We start from the raw sequence: 18804 nt of genomic DNA, 5'->3' as shown, positions 1-18804 counted from the left end.
TTTGGAGGGAGTACTCTTCTAATCACAAAGTTACTTCAAGCTTAGCCAGCCCAAGTGAATATGTGCTCTGTGGAGACTCTGATGTTGCATTAGTCTCACTAGAAATTTCAGAGAGCTGTTGCTCCTGTGATCTGTACAATTGGCCTAAATGTAGGGAATCACAAACTGAGAGAGGTGCTCTTGGTCTGCTCCTGTTATATTAAGTGTCAGGAATTCAAGAAGCATACTTCTGCTGTTGTCACTGTGGCTGATTGCAGAAAATTAAAACCATCTATAATATCTTGCAGGAAAAGAGGAGATTATCACATATGATGAGTGGGACAGGAAAATTCAAGGACACTTTGAAAAGCTGTTCTTTGTCTCTGAGAATCCAGCAGATCCTAATGAAAAACACCCAGATCTTGTACACAAACGTGGAATTTATAAGGACTGCTATGGAGCTTCGAGTCCATGGTGTGATTACCAACTCAGGCCAAATTTTCCAGTAGCAATGGTTGTGGTAAGTGTGGGGGAGTGGGAGGAGGGCTTTGCACTTAAATGCAAGCTTAGTTCAGTTATAAAGAGAATTTTAAGGTCTGTCTGCATGGCATTCTATCAGGAACGTACATTGCTTGGAATAACTTTTTGAAAGCAGCTTTTTTTTCCATGCTTTTAATATTCGTTCATCTTGGACTATATCCTAAAAATATATCAAGACTGGACTTGCCAATTTGCTGTGTTCACTGTATTCAGAATGTCTTTCATGGCTAGGTCTGGGAGGCTGCTTTTCCCATCAAATTGGCTAAAAAGGAAGAAGTCTTTATCTTCATTGGATTTGTAAAGAGCTTCAGTAATGATATTTGTCAAGGGTTTATAAAATAAAATCAAAATTGAAAAAATAACTGGATACCTTCTGTGTTCTTGCTTACTCTGACTTTCAGGTTCCAGAAGTTGATTCAGTAATGCAAAAGTCAGGCTTTTTGTTGTCTTCTGCATTTGTATACACAGCCCTATGTATGTATATGCACAGACATTATTCATTAAATCTTTATTATTTTATTAGGCCCCTGAGTTGTTTACACCTGAGAGAGCTTGGAAAGCTCTACAGATAGCAGAGGAAAAGCTTCTTGGTCCATTAGGCATGAAAACCTTAGACCCAGAGTAAGTACAGTAGAGATAAGATCAAGTGGTAATTCCTAAAGACAATAAACAGAACAGTAGGAATTATTTGATGTAGGGCAGGGGTGGTGGTGATGGTGTGAAATCTTCATTTATACCAATGAAATAAGGCTGCAGGAAGTACTTCCAGAACAATTATTTTGAAGTCCGTGTAATTGATTTCTTTATGTAGGCAGTGGCTGGGTGGTTTTGCATGGCTCACAGTAAGCAAGTCAAATTTGGTATCATACCAAAAGTGTTGAATTTGCATCTTGGGACATAGAGTGTTTGATACAGTGTACAGCACTGCAGTTTGAGTAAAAGTAAAGGGGTAGAATTATGACTCTTAAGTTCTTTCAAGATGTTGACCGTTTTCCTACAAATTTAAGCTTTATTTGCAATTTCACTGTCATGTAAAGTACATAACTTATTGGAGACCTCCCTAACTTAACCATCAATAAATGTAAATGACAAGTGTTTTGGTTAATTTCTGTTCTCATTTTCTGTGTGTCATTTTTAATTAAGACATTGTTTGCATAATACTTTTCTTTTTTTGCAGTGATATGGTGTACTGCGGTGTCTATGATAATGCTCTTGACAATGACAACTACAATGTAGCCAGAGGGTTTAATTATCACCAAGGACCTGTAAGAACTACCTCCTTCAATTTTAGAGAAAGTGTAGTCATTTTTTCAAACCAACTGCTTTGATAATCATCTCTTTCTTTCTTTGTTTAGGAATGGCTGTGGCCAATTGGATATTTTCTTCGTGCAAAACTGTATTTCTCTAGGTTGATTGGTCCAGAGATATATGCAAAAACTGTAGTCATGATTAAGAATGTTCTTTCTCGCCACTATGTTCATCTTGAAAGGTAAGATAACAACAAACACAGATACAAAATATTCAAAATACCAAGCTAGTGGTATCCACCATCCAAATGCATTTAACAGTACAGATCTACTGTATAAAGAGGATCTCTTTCCTAGATAGGAAGTTGACTGCTATATGTGCAACTGCAGGTCTCAAGTCAGATTTCAAATACAGGTGAGATCTAGTGCCTTTCACAGGTTGCAGAATTCCTAGTACTTACCCATGTGAAGACTGGATGAAATAAATCATACACAAAAATTAGCATCTTATTTCATACAAGAAGTCAGTTTCAGAAAAAATGTCAGTGAGTTATTTTTGAAAAAAATCAAAGTATTTAAAAACAAACTTTGTAGAACATAATAGTTGAAGGGCAAGAAGTGGCAAATTAAAATTGCAGCAGATAAAATGATGCAAAATATTGTTAGATTTTTTGTGTTCTAAGTGAGAAAATTAAGATTCTGAAGCTGTCATACTAATAACCTTGGTTTTCTAAAGAGACAGAGGAACTTGCATTTTGTGTTTTCCCTCAAACCAAATGCACACACTGTTTTTCCTCTTTTGCTGTCTATTTTAATTAATAAGGATTTGAGACAAACTAAACTAAACAAAACACCTTGCCCTTGATATATCTTCCATATAATCTGTCCTGCAGCACATGAAACATCTATTTATTTGTGCCCAAAAGAGTACTGCAGGATTCATGACGAAAGAGTTTGTCTGAACACACAAGGAAGAAAAAAGGATTTGTGAAGCAATATTTTGCCTTATGTAGTGACTTGACCAAGTCTCTTGTTTGGTAGTGTCAGAAATAACTTGCAGTTTGGTAACACTCTTTGCTTTTTCTGTCTTATTAAAATAGCGTACTTTTTTTTTTAATACTTTGTTTTGATACTTTGTTTCTGTACAGAATAATTAATGTAGCAACGGGATTTATTTTTGTAAGCATGCTAGTTTGTTGGAGGGGTTTTTTTCCCTAAGGAGGAAAAGAAGGTTTATGTAATCATGCTGTCTTCCAGCCCTTGTCACTTTTTAGCAGGATAGTCAATTTAAAGTACAGTTTGAATGCCATTGTTATTTCATTTTCCAAATGCAAAACTACCAGAATGAGAAACAGGAGCAGCACATCAGTTGTGTAAGTTCAGCTATTATTAGTAGCAGAGAGTCTGCTTTGAAGAAGAGACGCTTCCACTACAATTAACAACTGCAGGTGAAAAAAGTATTAGGTCTCAATTATTAAAGGCTATACTATGCTTGTAGGAGAGCAGACCTTTAGTCAAGCTTTTCAGTTTCCTACTGAGCTTATCTTCCAAAAGACTTTTAAAATGAAATGTTCTTTTTTTTTTTTTTTTCAATCTATAATCTAACAGCAGTACTCATTTCTGTTTTCTTTTATCAGATCATCCTGGAAAGGACTTCCAGAACTAACCAATGAGAATGGGCAGTATTGTCCTTTTAGCTGTGAAACTCAGGCCTGGTCAATTGGTGTTATCCTTGAAATCCTTTATGACTTGTAAAAGTTTATTTTGATTGATTTGGTGAAACTTCTGTGGTCTTATTATTGGGCATAAATGAACACTTGGCTTACACTGCAAGGGAAATTAACTGTTTTGCACAATCACTTAAGTTGTGTCCTGACTTTCAGAGATGCTGAATGCCAGCAGCTTCTGTGCCCTATAACTGTGTGGGGCTTAGATGTTTTGAAAATCAGGGCATGACAATAAAATAAAACTGCAGTGCACACTCGATGCAGCAACTTTTAGTAAGGAGCAATTTTAAGAATATGCACAAACTTAATTTTAAGTAGCCTTGGTTTTTTAGCCTTTTCAAAACAAAATCTTAATGTAAGAAAGTAAATTTTCTCCTTCCTGAGCTAAAAATAAGTTGCACAGCTCTTATGTTTTTTTTCTTCGTCTCTTAAAGAGTAAATGGATGTCTTTGCAAATGCATGCTTAAGGGGGAGTAGATTAACCTCTAGCTTTCTAAGTTTGGTATGCTTTTTGCTCTAGTACCATGCATTAATGAAGGCATAATATGTTATCTCTCCATTGAACTGTATAATGGGGATGTTTCTGTATGTGTTCAATTGAACACTCCACTAAACAACCACAGAAATCAAGTGTATGAATACTGTAATAAATCAACTTTTGAAGTTACATACAAAATTTTGAAAACTTTACTTTGAGAATTAAGCAATAACGAGGTAACATCCTATGTTAATCTGTCTTTAGATTTATTTAAATACCATGAGCCATATAGCAAACCTGTTTTTTCATTTATATCTGGTTTTCACCGTGGCTAATTCAAAAGAAGCATGCATACAATGCACAGCCTATATGTTAGGGAAGGCCAAAGTGCTTGACTGCTTATTAAATTAATTTATTGAAGAGATAGGGTCACCTGAGCCCTTCTTTCTTGGGAAAATCCTAGCTCTGTTAATCAGGTAGAAATGCTTAACACAGTGGAAAGACATAGTAACCTACTATCAGAAAGGAGAATATGAGGCTTCTGGGCCTTCTGAAAGTGCACCAATAACAATAAGCATACTGTGTGGTGTCCTTTGGGGGCAATCCAGTCAACATGATGCTAAACATGTTTCTTTGTATTTGGATGCCTGTATGTCCTTATTAAGTTCAGGGTTCACAAACTGAGAGGAGAGCAGTTGGTAATTCTCAAACTCTTCATAAAATTTTTTCATCTTAGTGCAATAAACAGGCAGAGTGAGATTGACAACACCTCCTACACCACAAGGCAGAAAAGCAAAAGCACTATTTCTGAATGTTAGACAACATATGCTGAAAAAATAAATACAGGATGTAATTATAATGCACTAAAACACAGATCAAGGTTTTATCATGTCTGTACTTTAAAGTGTCTGTATTCTGTCTAAAGTACAGTGCACATGCTGTCTTGTTCAGGGATATGTATTTCAGGTAGATAATGTATGGGCAAGTTAACCGGTTCAAGAGATGAATTGTAGCAAGTGGCTATACTCATATACTGTTTGTTTGAAAGGTTAATAAGGATTTTAACTCCCTTGCTCAAGTGTTCAGTCCTTAGAAGTTAGGAATGGTTAATGTCTGTATTATACCTGAACTTTTGAGCTGCAGTACATGGGTTGGGAATTTTTGATTTTCTCAACATAATGCATAAGAAATGTCATTTGATCAAAAATGTTACTGAAATGTCAGCTACAGATTATTTTTTTAATGTGCAAGAGGCATAGAAAGTATTTTTCATACTGCACTGAACTTTCCAAAATTCTTGATAATTATATTGAGGTTTCTGTCCTACTGTTTCACTAGCTTTACTGTTTTCCTGGATACTTATTTCTTGTGTGTTATATCAAGGTATGTTTTATGGCTCCTGTGGCTTGGAAAGCAGGAACAAAGTGGCAGAAAAGAATTTGTTCTTACTTCATGAAAACATTTTAAAATTGGAAGTAAAGCTTAAGAGCTATAACTGTTGAAGATTTCCACCAGGTGTCAAAATAATATTCATTGGCAATCACACTCTTTAAGTGTTGGGAAAAAAAACATGAGTAATTTTTCATCAAAACCTTCCTATGCTATGTACAGATTGCTTTCCAGTTTTGCAACCTGCACTGCTGATAGAGACTGCATATTTGTCACTGCTAGAGTTTTTTCCTAATTTAATAGTAAAATTTTAAAGATAAATCACCACTGTGTATGCAAAAATACATATGTTATGAAACTTCTAAACATGCCCATTTATAATGTTGCTTCTGCACTGATTAGTTGAGCATAGTTTTAGTGGCAAATATTTTAAATAGGGAAAAAATATGTATTGGTTGACTTTGCTGTTAAGTAGCAACAAAAGTAAGATTTAAGGTTATTAACTTTCTTGGGGGGGGGTGGTGGTTTATTGGTTTTGGGGTTTTTCTTTTTTTTTTTTCCTCAAAAAGCTACTCAACACTTTGTCAAGCCAGACAGTTTAAAAATGAAGATGGAAGAAAACAATGTTAACTCTTAACATAAAATGAGCTGATATTCATATAGATCAAGTCATTATCCCCTAAAAATACTGACTTATATTGACTGATCCTGAGCTGTATCATTATCATTTTTTGTTTACACTCAAGGACTTGCAGTAATGCAAGCTTATAATTGGTGAAATAGAATTAAACTAAATAACTCAGTAAGAACTGTGCATTCATTGTGTTCCAGTTGGTGCTTCTTAATCTATGTTATATTAAAAATTGGTTTTCCTCCCAATTGAAATAATTTAACTGTTACCAATGCTCACACAGTTAATAGCTCTTGATTTATTCAAAGATGATTATCTTGAGAATTCAAGTAAACTAATGTATCATTCTCACACTGCATGTTGTAATGTAAAATGGAAACATGAGCTTTACATGTCTGTCTATCACAGCAACCACTGATTTTAGAAAATGTCATTATTCATTTCTGAAATGCACAAAATAAAATTCTTTAATTTAGAGTTAACCTTTTCTTGTGATTTTTTTTTAAAAAGGTCAAACTTTGCAGTTGATGTTGCTTGTTCACTTCTTGCAGTTTACCCACAATGAAGAGATTGTTAACTCCTCAAGGTGAATGTTAAAATGTGCTAACAACACTTATTACAAAAATATCAGCTTATTATGAAAAAAGCATAAACCTGAGATTCTTATGTTGGTGTCAGTATCAGCTGCCCCATCTGAGTTGGAGGGGTTTGGGTTAGCAGAACTTCTGCTATTAATGTTTATATAATTTCAGTTACAGTATTGCAATTTCACTAAGACAACAGTCTTGATTAACTGATCAGATACCCAAGTGACACAGTGATTAACTTTTGGAGTAAAACTCCTGTCACTATGGAGAAGGCATTTTCACTTCTCAGCTCTGCTTTGTAAAATCAAAGTCTCACAGCACAGGTGCCTGGTATACTGAATATGTTTTGCAGTGTCCCTATTTCATTCCATGCTTTATAAAATAGGATTTTTTCTAATTCTCTACTCAAGCATTTTCTTTAGGAATTACTTTATTATTCTATTGTATCAACTTTTAATAAGTATTCTTTTGAAAAAAGGGTAAAGAAATGTAAAAATGACAAGTCGCTGAAGTGTTGGGGGGCGTTGGTAAGGTCAGAGCTGCCGCCTCAGCCCTCATGGCAGCTCAGTCGGGGAACAGATGGATGAAATGTTTCTGATGGCTGAAAGGTTTCTCTTGAAAGCTGCTCTGGAGCTTGCGGATGGCAACTGGGGAAGAGGACACTGGAGCTCTGCCCGCGTTGCTGTGGGAGGTGAGGCAGGGCCCCTCAAGAGCTCGCTGATCTCGCCGCCGAGAGAGGCTTCTCCCTGCCGGGCCCGCGGGCACACGGCCCCAGCCCGGCCGGGGCCGCCGGGCCCTCAGCGGCGGGACGGGGCCTCAGGAGGGCTCTGCCCACACCGCGGGCTGCGGCGGCTCAGCCGCGCTCTCCTCGGGAAAACTGGCGAAACCTGCCCCAGCTGACAGCTTGTTTTGCTTTTTGAGTGTACCTGGAAACAGTTCCAAGGAAAGTGTACTTGCCCGTGAGCATCATGGGGTTTGTGCAAACTTGGGAGCTTGTACACCTGTTGTTTAGTGTAGCGGTACAAGGGAGGGATCAGCTGTATTCACATTCTGCTGGATTTGCCTGTGTATTTGGTATTTCTCAGAAGTTACTGACTAAATTAAAACAGAGGCTTCCCAGTTCTGAATTTTGTATCAAAGTGCGGGTGACCAAGTGGACCAGTGGCCATTTTTAATGTGGAGTGTTGATCTCAGAGTGGCTGAACGAGGCACTAAGTTGACTGTTAATTGTTTTAGTCATAGCTGTTTTCTGCAGGGTCGGATTCTGAAGTAGAATTAATGTGTGGTGGTACAAAACCTGAGAATAATATTGAAAGCAGACTGTGGCTAGTTGGGTGGCAGTCTGAGCCATCTGTGCTGTTCTGGGCTCTTGTGCAGAAATCTGTAAGCACAGACCCATTGGCCTGTGACACGTTTGTCTCATTGTGTACTACCTCCTTGAACCTCCTTCTTTCAGAAATCTTAATCTCTGCCATGTGTCTATTCTGTTTGCAACCTTTCAGCCACAGGCAGCTGTTCACCCCATGAATAATAATGTCAGCATATTACACAAAGTTCAGTATCACTGACTATATTTGACAAATAATTAATAAACTTGTTCAATTCACATAAGCTTATGCAATCTGTGAGATCCATGAGCACTTTCCCTTCCCTTTGTGTGCCACAGCGATATCTCAGTACAACTTGAGACAGAGAGACTATGCTTCATATAGTGCCTTTTGCAATGAGGATGAAAACTGGCCATGAAAGAAGAGAATAATGCTGCAGCCTGGCTAGGGTCTTAAGTTGGATGATGTGGACTCCAGATACTAAAGGAGGTAAGTTTTTCTGGAGTTCTGTATTTCTGAGTTCAGACTGGTAAATAAATTGAAGCTTAATTTTGTGTAGTGGTAAGAAACATAAGATGATGTCTTCTAATCAGTTCTAAAGGAAGATACTTGCAGTCACATGATTTACAGACTTATAAGTACAATTATTTTAAAAAATTATGCTCTAGAATAGGATTAAATTATAGTGGGAGTCTTTTTAAGGTGATTTTTAGTCACAACCACATAATTTAAGAAAGCTGAAAGATTAATTCTTGCGAGTGACGTCTCAAGGAGAAGGTCTCTACAAAATGAACACTGTTCTTTTGTGGGATACATTCAGGGGCTGTTTTCAAAATTTCTTTGTAATTGGTCTTAAGGGCATTGTCTATAAGGGTCCTAGGTGCAGCCTAAACCTGGAGAGGAGTACCTGTTTTAAGAGTGTGCCATGAGAAATGGGTTCCAAATGCAGGAGTGAGGCTCCCAGCTGCTCGTGTAACACCCTGAAGAGCACCAAATAATGAGGCCATTGTGTCTTAGAGCAGTCGTTGGAGGGCAATAGTGGGTTAAGTGTTGCCAAGATGTGTTGCAGTATTATACCTAAGAGAACTTGGGGTAGGATTTTGAGGTTAGCTAGTGTGTGAATTTTGTGGATATGAATGACTGATTAAAGTGTCAGGGATGACATGTTAGAAGGGATCTTACTTGAATGTCTGGTAATCCAGGGACTAGCAGGGTGGGCTGGAGGTGAACACCTCAGTAGAAAGCTGGGGATGATGGGGTAAGAATAGTGCATCTCTATTATAGATAGAAATGAACATTTCAAGCCTGGCAGCAGAGGGTGGCGCCAGCTGGCCCCTGTGGCCCTGCTGGGCCGGGCCATCCAGCCCCCGCTCCCTTCAGGGCTCTGCCCTCCTGCTCAGACACACTCGCAGTGCTGGCCCTTAACGGCTCAATCTCCTTTCCTTCAAAATCATAATAAAATATAAACATTTTTAAATGTTTAGAAAATGTTTCATTAATATATCCTCATGTGGGAAAAGTGGGAAAGTAATGCATCTTTGATGGTTCAGTGACAGCTTGACTTTTAAAAGGGATAGCTGGAACTAATTAATATTTCAGTATTAAAAGATCCAGTAATCTATTTCTCTATGTTATTGCAAAGTTCAAGAATCTATTTATCTCCTAAAAATGGGCAATGAAGGATACAAAACAAAGGTGTATGTTAAGCATTTATTTATTATTTGCATCATAGTTCATTTAATGCTTCTGTAATTGTTGGCGGTTTTTTTCTGTTTCCTTAAATGCTTTGTTTATGCACAAAAAAATTTAATGCGAAAACTGAAAATAATTCTGCCTGGGCAATCTTTCACTATAACTGTGGGTATCTTAACTTAAGTATGTTGTTACATGGATATTTTTTAGTGGCAGTCATTGTGTGTTTAACGGGCTGCATTTTCTAGCAGTTATTCCACTTGAAGCTAGATGGAAACACCCACATGTTCAAGATAATTTTGTAATTTGTAAAGCCTGTAATCAGGCCTACTGGGACAGCTGTTCAAGAGCTGGTTTTGTTTTCTTGTAGTGGCTGTCTGGCTAGTACTGCTGGAGGTCTCCCTGTAGGCTTCTGAAGGGCCAGATTCATGTGTTTGGAGCAGTTAGGTTACTGCAGAGCTTTTCCAAGGCCTCCAGGCACCCTTTGGTTAAATTTAAGCACCAGATGCTGCTATCACCTGGATCAGAGTAAATCTAGAGGAATTTAATTTCTATGCCTTGAATAATTGCAGGTTTGTTTTTGCATAATTTTGTCTTAGGACAGTTTATACACCTTTGCAAACAGCAGTTAATAGCATAAATCAGGTGTAGCAATGCAATGCAGTTGTTTATTCCAGGGTAGGGAGTCTGTACTGTGCTGGGGTTCATTGTCACAACAGGTTCCTTACAGCAGTTTCCCCCTCATGCAGGTAGGTACCTTTGCTGGAGTCTAACAGAACATACTCTGAATTCTGCTGTAGTCCCAAAAATCTGGTAAAATTTCGTACTTTGGATTTATCAAATTGCTGAAGACATTCTCTTCAGGAATGTTAAAAGCAAATAAAACCTCATCAAGGATTGGGGGCAGGAGGTGATAGTGGTAGCAGTAGACAGGTGTTCCTCTGGTTATTTCCATCATGTTTTTCAAATAAGACCTTATAAAAATTCCTTAGAAGCACTAGGATTTGGAAATTTGTACCTGTGTTATTAGAAAGTCTTGTTTTGTCTGTGCTGGAGGATTGAGCAGAGAAGTCTGAAAGTTACAATATTTAAAAAGTCAATGTTTATTAGTTTAGTAACTGAGATTAGAACCCTTCAGTTAGGTAATTAAGCATTTCTTCCAAATTTCAGCAGATACTTTTTATTGGTTATGAAGTCATTATTCTAAAGTGGATGTTGATGTTAAATGTCATCTTGCTTCCCATCTGTCTCCTTGGTTTCATTTAACATAAAAGGCTCCATGTAATTGTGGGGAGTGGGTGTTTCTGTGTCTACTGCCATCCAAATTATAAAGCACCTCAACATTTCTTTAGAGAGAGAGCTGCAGTATAGCTCTTTCAAAAAGAATCTCTTGGAGGGCAGAACCCCAGTGTTTGAATTTTAACTTAATGTTTGACTGTCTGAAGAGCAACCTTACTGCTTGGTGGTCAGTGAATCCTTCAGGAAGGTCAGAGATGGGTGATGGTTGAGGGTGGGTTATGACAGAAAGGGAGAGGGACTTCTAAGTGAAGAGCCAAGAGAGACAAGGAGGATGTTTCCTCACCTGGGGAGTGTTTCAAAAGGAGGAAGCAGGAGAGAGAGGAAGTTCTGATTTCTGGTGTGTCGGCATGCTGTAGTACAGCAAAAACAATGGAGAGGGGGAAGCTGCAGTTTACCTCATTCTGGGCCTCCTGGCTCATCTGTATGACCCTGTGTTTCAGTGGAGCAGACAGCACAGCCACAGGGCTCTACTGCTGTTACACCAAAATGCAGCACTGCCCTGACCAGGAGCTCTGACACTGAAGGGAAGAGCAGCTTGAGGAGCTAATTGTAACCACAGATGAATTTCCAAACTTATTTCAGTTATCACCTGGTTTTCACTTCTGAGCACTAGAAACTTTTGAAATATTGAAATCTTATGGGAAGGAGAACTCCTGTATAGGCTGAAGAAATGTTTTTCACTTGGCTGAAGTGAAAAATTGGCATTATTTTGTCAGCCGTATTTCCACCTCTTCAGCCAGTTCACTATGGTGTCTTAAAGCAGTCTCCTTTTATCTATCTTTCACCCTTCTTCAGCATAGCTAAAATGCTACTGAGAATTTCACCCAGAAGTCATCAAAATCCCTGGAAATGTAAGTACTAAAGTAAGTTTTTATGTGCTTGAATGTAACATTTTAAAGTCTTTTGATGTCATATACAGAAGGTAACTCAGAATAATAATTGCTATAATAGTATCTTTTGTCTCATAAATTTAATTCTCAGTGGACTCTATTTAATTCGCTATAATTATATACTCAGTGTGCTGCTAATAAATACAGTCTTTCAACATGTATCTGTTTGATGTATTTATATTTTCAAACATGGGGTAAGCAGTAGAAGTCAAGGATACTACATCTTTGGCATTTTTCACTATGAATGCTTTGTTAAATACCATGTTACATTTCTTTTCAGGAAACTGACATGAGGATGCTTTGAAATAGGATGGTAAGTAGTTGTGACAGAGATTAGTACACCGCATTCACACTTGTATGTTTCCAGTGCTATAAATTTAAGGATTGCTCTGAATTAACTGGAGTAGTATGTAGGTGTCTCTGTGCCCTTATCCTTGCCCTCTTGGAAAATTGTGATGGCTGCACTCTGAGAACTTTTGGTGGACACACTTCTTTTTGGAAAGTTTTTATCTTTGTTTCTTGCTTGATCATTTTCACTGCCCCTCACAATTAATAACTACTTTCTGCTGAAAATAAGAATGCTGGTAACCCAAATCCTACTTGGCTGAACCTATCGTCTCAGCTAAGAACCATTGATTTTGCTGCCGCTGTTGCATGTGATTTCTAAATGCTGTTTCCATTGCTGAGGGTACTATTAAAAAAACCCTCCTGTTGCTAACCCATGGATGAGGAGTGACTGATAATGGTCATAATTTTAGACAGCAGCAAGTCCAGCAGAGCACAGACATCTAAACACAGGAAGTCCAGAATTAGTTTCCCACCTGTACAGTGTTAATTCTGCCTGCTTAGGTCATGCCCACAGTGCCCCAGTAACATTGATGTTTTGTCTGAGCACAGCTCTTCTCAGGAGCTGCTTCTGTCTGCCCTGTTGTCAGGATCCACCTGTATGTGCTTGATCTGTAATCCCACTGTACATTTGCCAGGGATTATACAACACTTCACACCATGCCAAATCTCACCATGCTGTGCAGCAGACCTGCAGGTCTGCTGTGCCTTTAAATTGCACTACCTGTGCAATTTAAAAATAAATACTAATCTCCTACAATTTACAGTTCCTTTGTTCTCACATCTGTCATATCACATGTTTAGCCTTCAGGAAACCTCACAGCCTGTGCTGATGTCTGACCTAGCTGTACACAACAGCCTTCTGGGCTCTGCTTCAAGCATGGTCTGCAGATTGAGTGCTGAAATGTGTCACAAAAGTTTCCAGAACATCATCATATGGTTTCATACAATGGAACAGCTAAATATTGAATACCTTTAGAGATGTTATTCACCATGCCACGTTCTGCAGAAAATTACATGGCATATAGGAACTAATTCATGAAAGTTGTGTCTATGTATTACTTCTAAGCAGGTTGATTTAAAAACAATTCCATAATTTATATCTTTGGATGTGTAGACCACAGGTTTATCTACTACTCTAAAAAAACACATTTCTATTACAGTTGCTGGAAGCCACACACTCCTTTGTTTTACTTCCACATCAATAGAGAAAGCATGGGAAATATTAAAAAAAATTACCTAAAAACCCCCTCTTGTTTCTGTGAAACTTATATTTGAAGTTGAAAGTATCTAGCTCCACTGCTAAATAATGTGGACTAACTATCTATGAGATGTATGTTCTTTCTCAGGTACTTCTGACTTGAGATGTGTTTCCATTTTCTTTTTACCCTTTTCCTATGCTGTTTTGAAGCCCTTTCTTCATTCTCAGTTGTCTTACTTTGCTTGAAGTAATGTTGGGAACTAGTTCAAGCACCTTTGTGGTGTGGGTGTTTAACCCTTTCACAGCAGAGCTGCAAAGGCACATTTGTGCCTCAGCAGTGCACATGGCACTGTGACTGCAGCTGTAGCACCTGGGATAATGTATTTTCTTGAATGGCTGTGGAAATTCTCCCTCAGTGCTTCGTGAATCACTACAGAGTGGTGAATCACTGCAAAGTGGTCCTTAGACAACTGACCTTGAGTTGACTCTCCCAAATATTTTCACTTACTAAACCTAATTAAAAGATGCATTAAGGATATTTATATTGCTGTGTCTCTATAATTACAGTTGCTATAAGGATGCTATTCTTTTGTGAAAGGGTGATAAGATGTTAATAAATAGCCTGTCTTTCATACTGAGGATAGCATCATACTAAGCTTGAAGGTCTTTATAATAATGGATTATAGTAAATTAATACTTCTCCAAAAGGAGGATTATGTATCATAATTGTATTCAAATGTATCACAAAAGAATAATACATTCTGTAAGGAATTTATTTAGTAGATGGAACACCAAATTGCAGGAACCCAAGAAAACTTATTGGCCAGTCTTCATGAGTAGAAGTCCCCTGTTTGTAGTGACCTGATGGCCCCAGGAAGTCAGGGCAGTAGATTCTTAGTGCAGAGCAAAAAATTAGAGGACTAACAATTTAATCAGTGGGACATGTTACACAGTACCTGATTACCCTGGCCCTCTGTATGCCCAGTCACTACAGGTCTAGCCCGGCAGGGAGGGACTCTGTACCCACCACAGCCTTGATGGTCAGCAGCTTCTCTGTGGAACTATCCTAACAAAAAAAAATCCCACTGAAGACCAGGAGTGCCCTAGACCTACACTCCTTAGGAACATAAAACATTAGATCAGAAATGTCATGGAGCTCAGTTTCTGGTTTTGCCCAAGTTATTTCGTATCTCAAGAGTATACCAGGCTTTCACGTTTCATATATTCCTTGTTTTATATTGTGAGCTTAACGTCTAATGCATCTTGCCCTTCTGGTAGAAAGCTCAGTGGCTCTGACTGTTCCCTCCGTAAGAGTCACCTCCTTCTCCTCCCTGACCTCTGGCTAAATGGAGGAGTGGATTGCTAACAGAGGAATGTAGCACTTCCAATTTGCCAGGTAGGCGGTAATTGCTGCGTTCCAAAGAGGTTAGTTACCACAGCAACCCCCTCAGAGATACACGTAGTGCACTCTGCTTGCAGAGTTTGTTAACGTTATAAATCATGCTTAGTGTATACTTGGTATACTTTAACTTAGCTATTTCAACTCCAAGGAAAACACAAATAAATAGCTATCTGTTTTCTCAGGACCAGCTTCTCCCATTAGTTTTCCCTACCAGTACTAATAGAAAGTAATTATTATGATCTCAGCCATTTCCTTTTCCTCACCTTCCTATTTTCTATTACACAACTATAATTATTATTGATTATACCTAATTAGGATTCATTGTGCTTCAAAGATTTAATACTTGGTCTTTGCCTCTAAAAGGTGATAATCTTACATTTAGGTTTAACATCACGAGTAACACAAGAGACAAGGGGAAAAATCAAATGCAAGGACAAGAGCGACCACTTCAAAAACACATGATCTTTTCCTTAGTTAATGAGCTAGCTATCTGTAATTTAGTAAGTGTAAGTTCAAAGCATTTTCTTGACTAGTATATGGAAGGGAATAGTACTAGTGTGAAGCTTATTTATTTATTTCAGAAAAATATGCTCTCTTGAGGGCAGCAGTATTTTTCTGAATAGCACACATGCATTTTACTGGTCTTTTAAATTGCTTGGCTTGTTTACACACCAGGGACTCCCTTTTTCCATTGCACGGAAAGGTACCCAATGAGTCATGTTCCCTGCAAATAGGCATTTTTAGATGCCCATCCCTCACCTGTTTGCAGCACTTTGTGGTTAATTCAGTTAATTTCTGCATTTTCTTCTATATTCTTGTCTTTGTGTGCTCTTTATATCCAGGGTTATGTGACACTGAAACAATGACAGGACTTCTTAAGTTGCATTCCCATTGTCCTCCAAAACAAAATCTCCTCTTCAAAATACTAGGACTTGTGTGTGTTCTCATGTTATTACTTTGTCTAGGAAGTCACATGCCATTGTTAACTTTGTTAACATTTTGCCTTATCTTGAAAAAGGGAGACTAAAGAACCTGATTCTGGACCACTCAAGGAAAAAATGGGATTTCATAGTCTAGTTGAAATTATGGCCTATAGGAATGAGATTTTTTTGGCTTGGTCTATAGGAGTGAAAATTTTGGCCTGGTAAATCAAGCCTCAAGGACTGAAAGTCTTGCCAGAAGAGTAGGAAGGTTTACAAATTGACTTTGCCAATAGGAATTTGGTACAAGCCACAGCTCACACAGGAAGACCGTGTTCTGTCTGATGGAAGAGTCATTGATGTTGTAGGAAATGCTTTAGGAATGAATAATTCTATAGCTCAAAAAGCCTCTGTAGACATGCTTGGTCTTCAGCCTCTAGATCCATTGTCTCTTATTCTGCTAACTATAGTGAGCAGTGTTTGCGGGTTAGAGCTACTTGCACTACTAAAGCATATATTACATTAGTTGCTCTGAGTCTTTGTCTGCTGCAAATTCTATTACTGTACTTCTATTAATACTATCTCTTACCATGCAATAGGAATCCCAAACAGAAGCCAGGTTCTTTTGTTTTGATGATGAATTTGTGGGGATAATGTTGGGAAGCATTATTAAATTCTATCCCAGTCAAACAATTGCAGAACGGTGAGTAGAGAAGTGCCTGAAAATGTAGATCTTCTAAATATACTGCACTTCTAATTAAGTATTTCAGATATGATCCTAGGAATGTTTACTATTTTGAAATAAAAGGGAGACATTGTTCCAGCTGCTAGGAACTGACTATTTATAGAAAGTGGGTTGTTTTTTTTTCTTGTTGCAGATTTCAAATTCACCATGAAAAAATGTTATAAATACTGAACAAAAATTGTTACCTGAGTATTCCATTTGAAAGGGAAAACTCTGTGCAACACAGGTGACATGAGAATACATCCTGTGGTGACTTCTCACTGCTATGAAGAGTGAAAGGAAGGGCTTGGGAAATAGGGAATACCTCTGGAACTATCTAGACTCTGATTGACTGACAAGTCCTCAGTGCCAAGATGTATGTCCTAGTTCTGGTACACCTAGAGGAGGCCTGTAAATACTTAATAACAATCAACTCCTTCTACTGAGAAAGGCCACAGTAAAACAGTTCCTTACTGGGCTTCTCTTGGGCCTTCCAAGTGTCAATCAGAAAATTAATATATTTGTGTTAAGACTTTCTCTGGAAGCCCCAGGAAGGTGTTCTTGTGTGGATTATGATGCCATAAGCAAACATAAGCCTTGTATCACTAAGCTTACTAAATCTTCTTGCTAACATTTTTTTATTTATCTAATAAATGTCTTTTTATTTTTACAAATGTAAAGAGTCAAAATGATGGAAATGATAATTCATTATCAAATGAAATTAATTAGTCAGTCTAGTAGGAATTTAATCCAATAGATTAAATTCCAGAGTTACTCACCTACTCTGGCTCATCAGTAGCTGCTGCAAAGAAACACAAGAGAAGTCTTTCACTAAATCTTTATGTTCAAGTCATGAAAGTAAGGTATTTTAGAAGAATGAGTGAAGCAACTTCCAGACTCTAAAATATTTTAACAGTCATTTGCACTTAGACAAAATGTGAAAATAGATTGCCAGCAGGAATTTATTTAACTTACACATAGAAGAGTCCTTCTTGATACCATATGACAACTATCTCTCAATAGAAGAGTGGGAACAGCTAGTGAGAGATGCTGACTTGGCTTAATTAAGGACCTGGTGGATCAGGCGGAACTTGGCACAGTATAATTATTGCCAAGGCTAGATGCACTAGAATGACCTCTGCAAAGTACCTTAAAAAAGGGGAGAATAAGATAGATTTTGTGAAATTCATGAATACAAGTGCCTCAGGAGGGATGTGAAATGAACTCCTGGTCTGAGTTATAGCATATACATAGGTGCAAAGTGACCTTGCTTAGAATCAGGAGGGCTGCCTGAGATGGAGCTGCCCTAATCAGTCATCTACTCTGGACTACAGTTTGCATTCTCAGATTCCATCTTGGATCATTAAAATCTCCTCACTGAATTTTTGTTAGAAGTAGTAGTTGGCAGTGACACATTTGTTTGGTTTGTTGGACAAAGTTTTCAAAATATTTTTGCTCAGTCTTTGGTATTTGGACTTTTAATCTACAGTCAAATTTACAAAGCACATTTCCTACACCCAGTCAAAGGTAGGGAGACTAGGCCATAAGGGAGACTTTTTCAATTTTAGGTAGTTTCTTCACCTTTAGGAAGTTCTCAGGTAGGAGGGAAAAGGAGTGTCCTTTTATGTGATAATATTCATGTTTTTCTACTTCAATTATCAATAGGTTTTTACTAAATTCTTATTTAATTGAGTTAAAGTTAAGATACTGATGCATTTAGGAGTAGAGTAGGTACATCTTTACCAATCTCCTCAATTTATAAGGCTAAATATTCTACTGGTTGATTTTTATATTTTTTAACCAACAACAAAGCTACCATAAGTAGTTTATCAGAAGTAACCAGGTAACAATGACAGTATTTTTTTCAAAATCTGTAATGTGGAAGCAGACCTTTTCTATCTCTCAAGAACTAATCTGTTGTAATTGTTATATATTTCTGTATTTTTTTCTAAAAATTCATTATTATTGTGTTGGGAATCAAATGGTTCTCTGAGAAAGGAGGCCATAATAAAAGCATCTTCTTCAGTTATTCTTTTCTCTGTGGTTCCAATTGCTGCATCTTTATGACAAGATTTGCATTTTTTAGAAAAGATCACTGAAATGGTCATCTTTGAAAGATGTTAAGTCAGAGTTTTTAGTCTTAAACATAGTTATTTTCATAAGCCAAACATAACTTGCTTGTTGAAGATACAGATGGAAATTTTAATTCCTGAATAACCATTTTATACATCAGTTTTGAAAACATGTCAAGTTACTGTGAGTATATGATTTGTTGCATAATAATCGATTGGATAGTCTAGAGGTAGCTCACAAGATGAAGATAGAAGGAAATTATTATCATCAGCTATAGTAAATTGAGCTGTGCTACACAGTGCTCATGCCTAATATGTGCAAGTAGTTCACATCCAATAAAGGGCTCTTGTTC

At 37.6% G+C, this 18804-nt stretch overlaps 1 protein-coding gene across 1 annotated transcript in view; it reads left to right on the top strand.

Annotated features, from left to right (window-relative positions):
- Positions 1–6473, top strand: part of AGL (amylo-alpha-1, 6-glucosidase, 4-alpha-glucanotransferase) — a 34136-nt gene extending 27663 nt beyond the window's left edge. Inside the window, exons 30-34 of the mRNA XM_054285704.1 lie at positions 288–499; positions 1043–1140; positions 1697–1784; positions 1875–2008; positions 3404–6473. Of these exons, the coding sequence (XP_054141679.1) occupies positions 288–499; positions 1043–1140; positions 1697–1784; positions 1875–2008; positions 3404–3521 (650 nt within the window). The 3' untranslated portion in view covers positions 3522–6473. The remainder of the gene's footprint in view (positions 1–287; positions 500–1042; positions 1141–1696; positions 1785–1874; positions 2009–3403) is intronic.
- Positions 6474–18804: the final 12331 nt, after the last annotated feature.

This window comes from Melozone crissalis, unplaced genomic scaffold, assembly GCF_028551555.1.
Source record: "Melozone crissalis strain CALT ecotype California unplaced genomic scaffold, PUWL_Pcris_2 ptg000045l_1, whole genome shotgun sequence".
NCBI classification, from domain to species: domain Eukaryota; kingdom Metazoa; phylum Chordata; class Aves; order Passeriformes; family Passerellidae; genus Melozone; species Melozone crissalis.
Note: the sequence above shows the minus strand (reverse complement) of the source record. Positions and strands in the feature narration are given on the sequence as shown.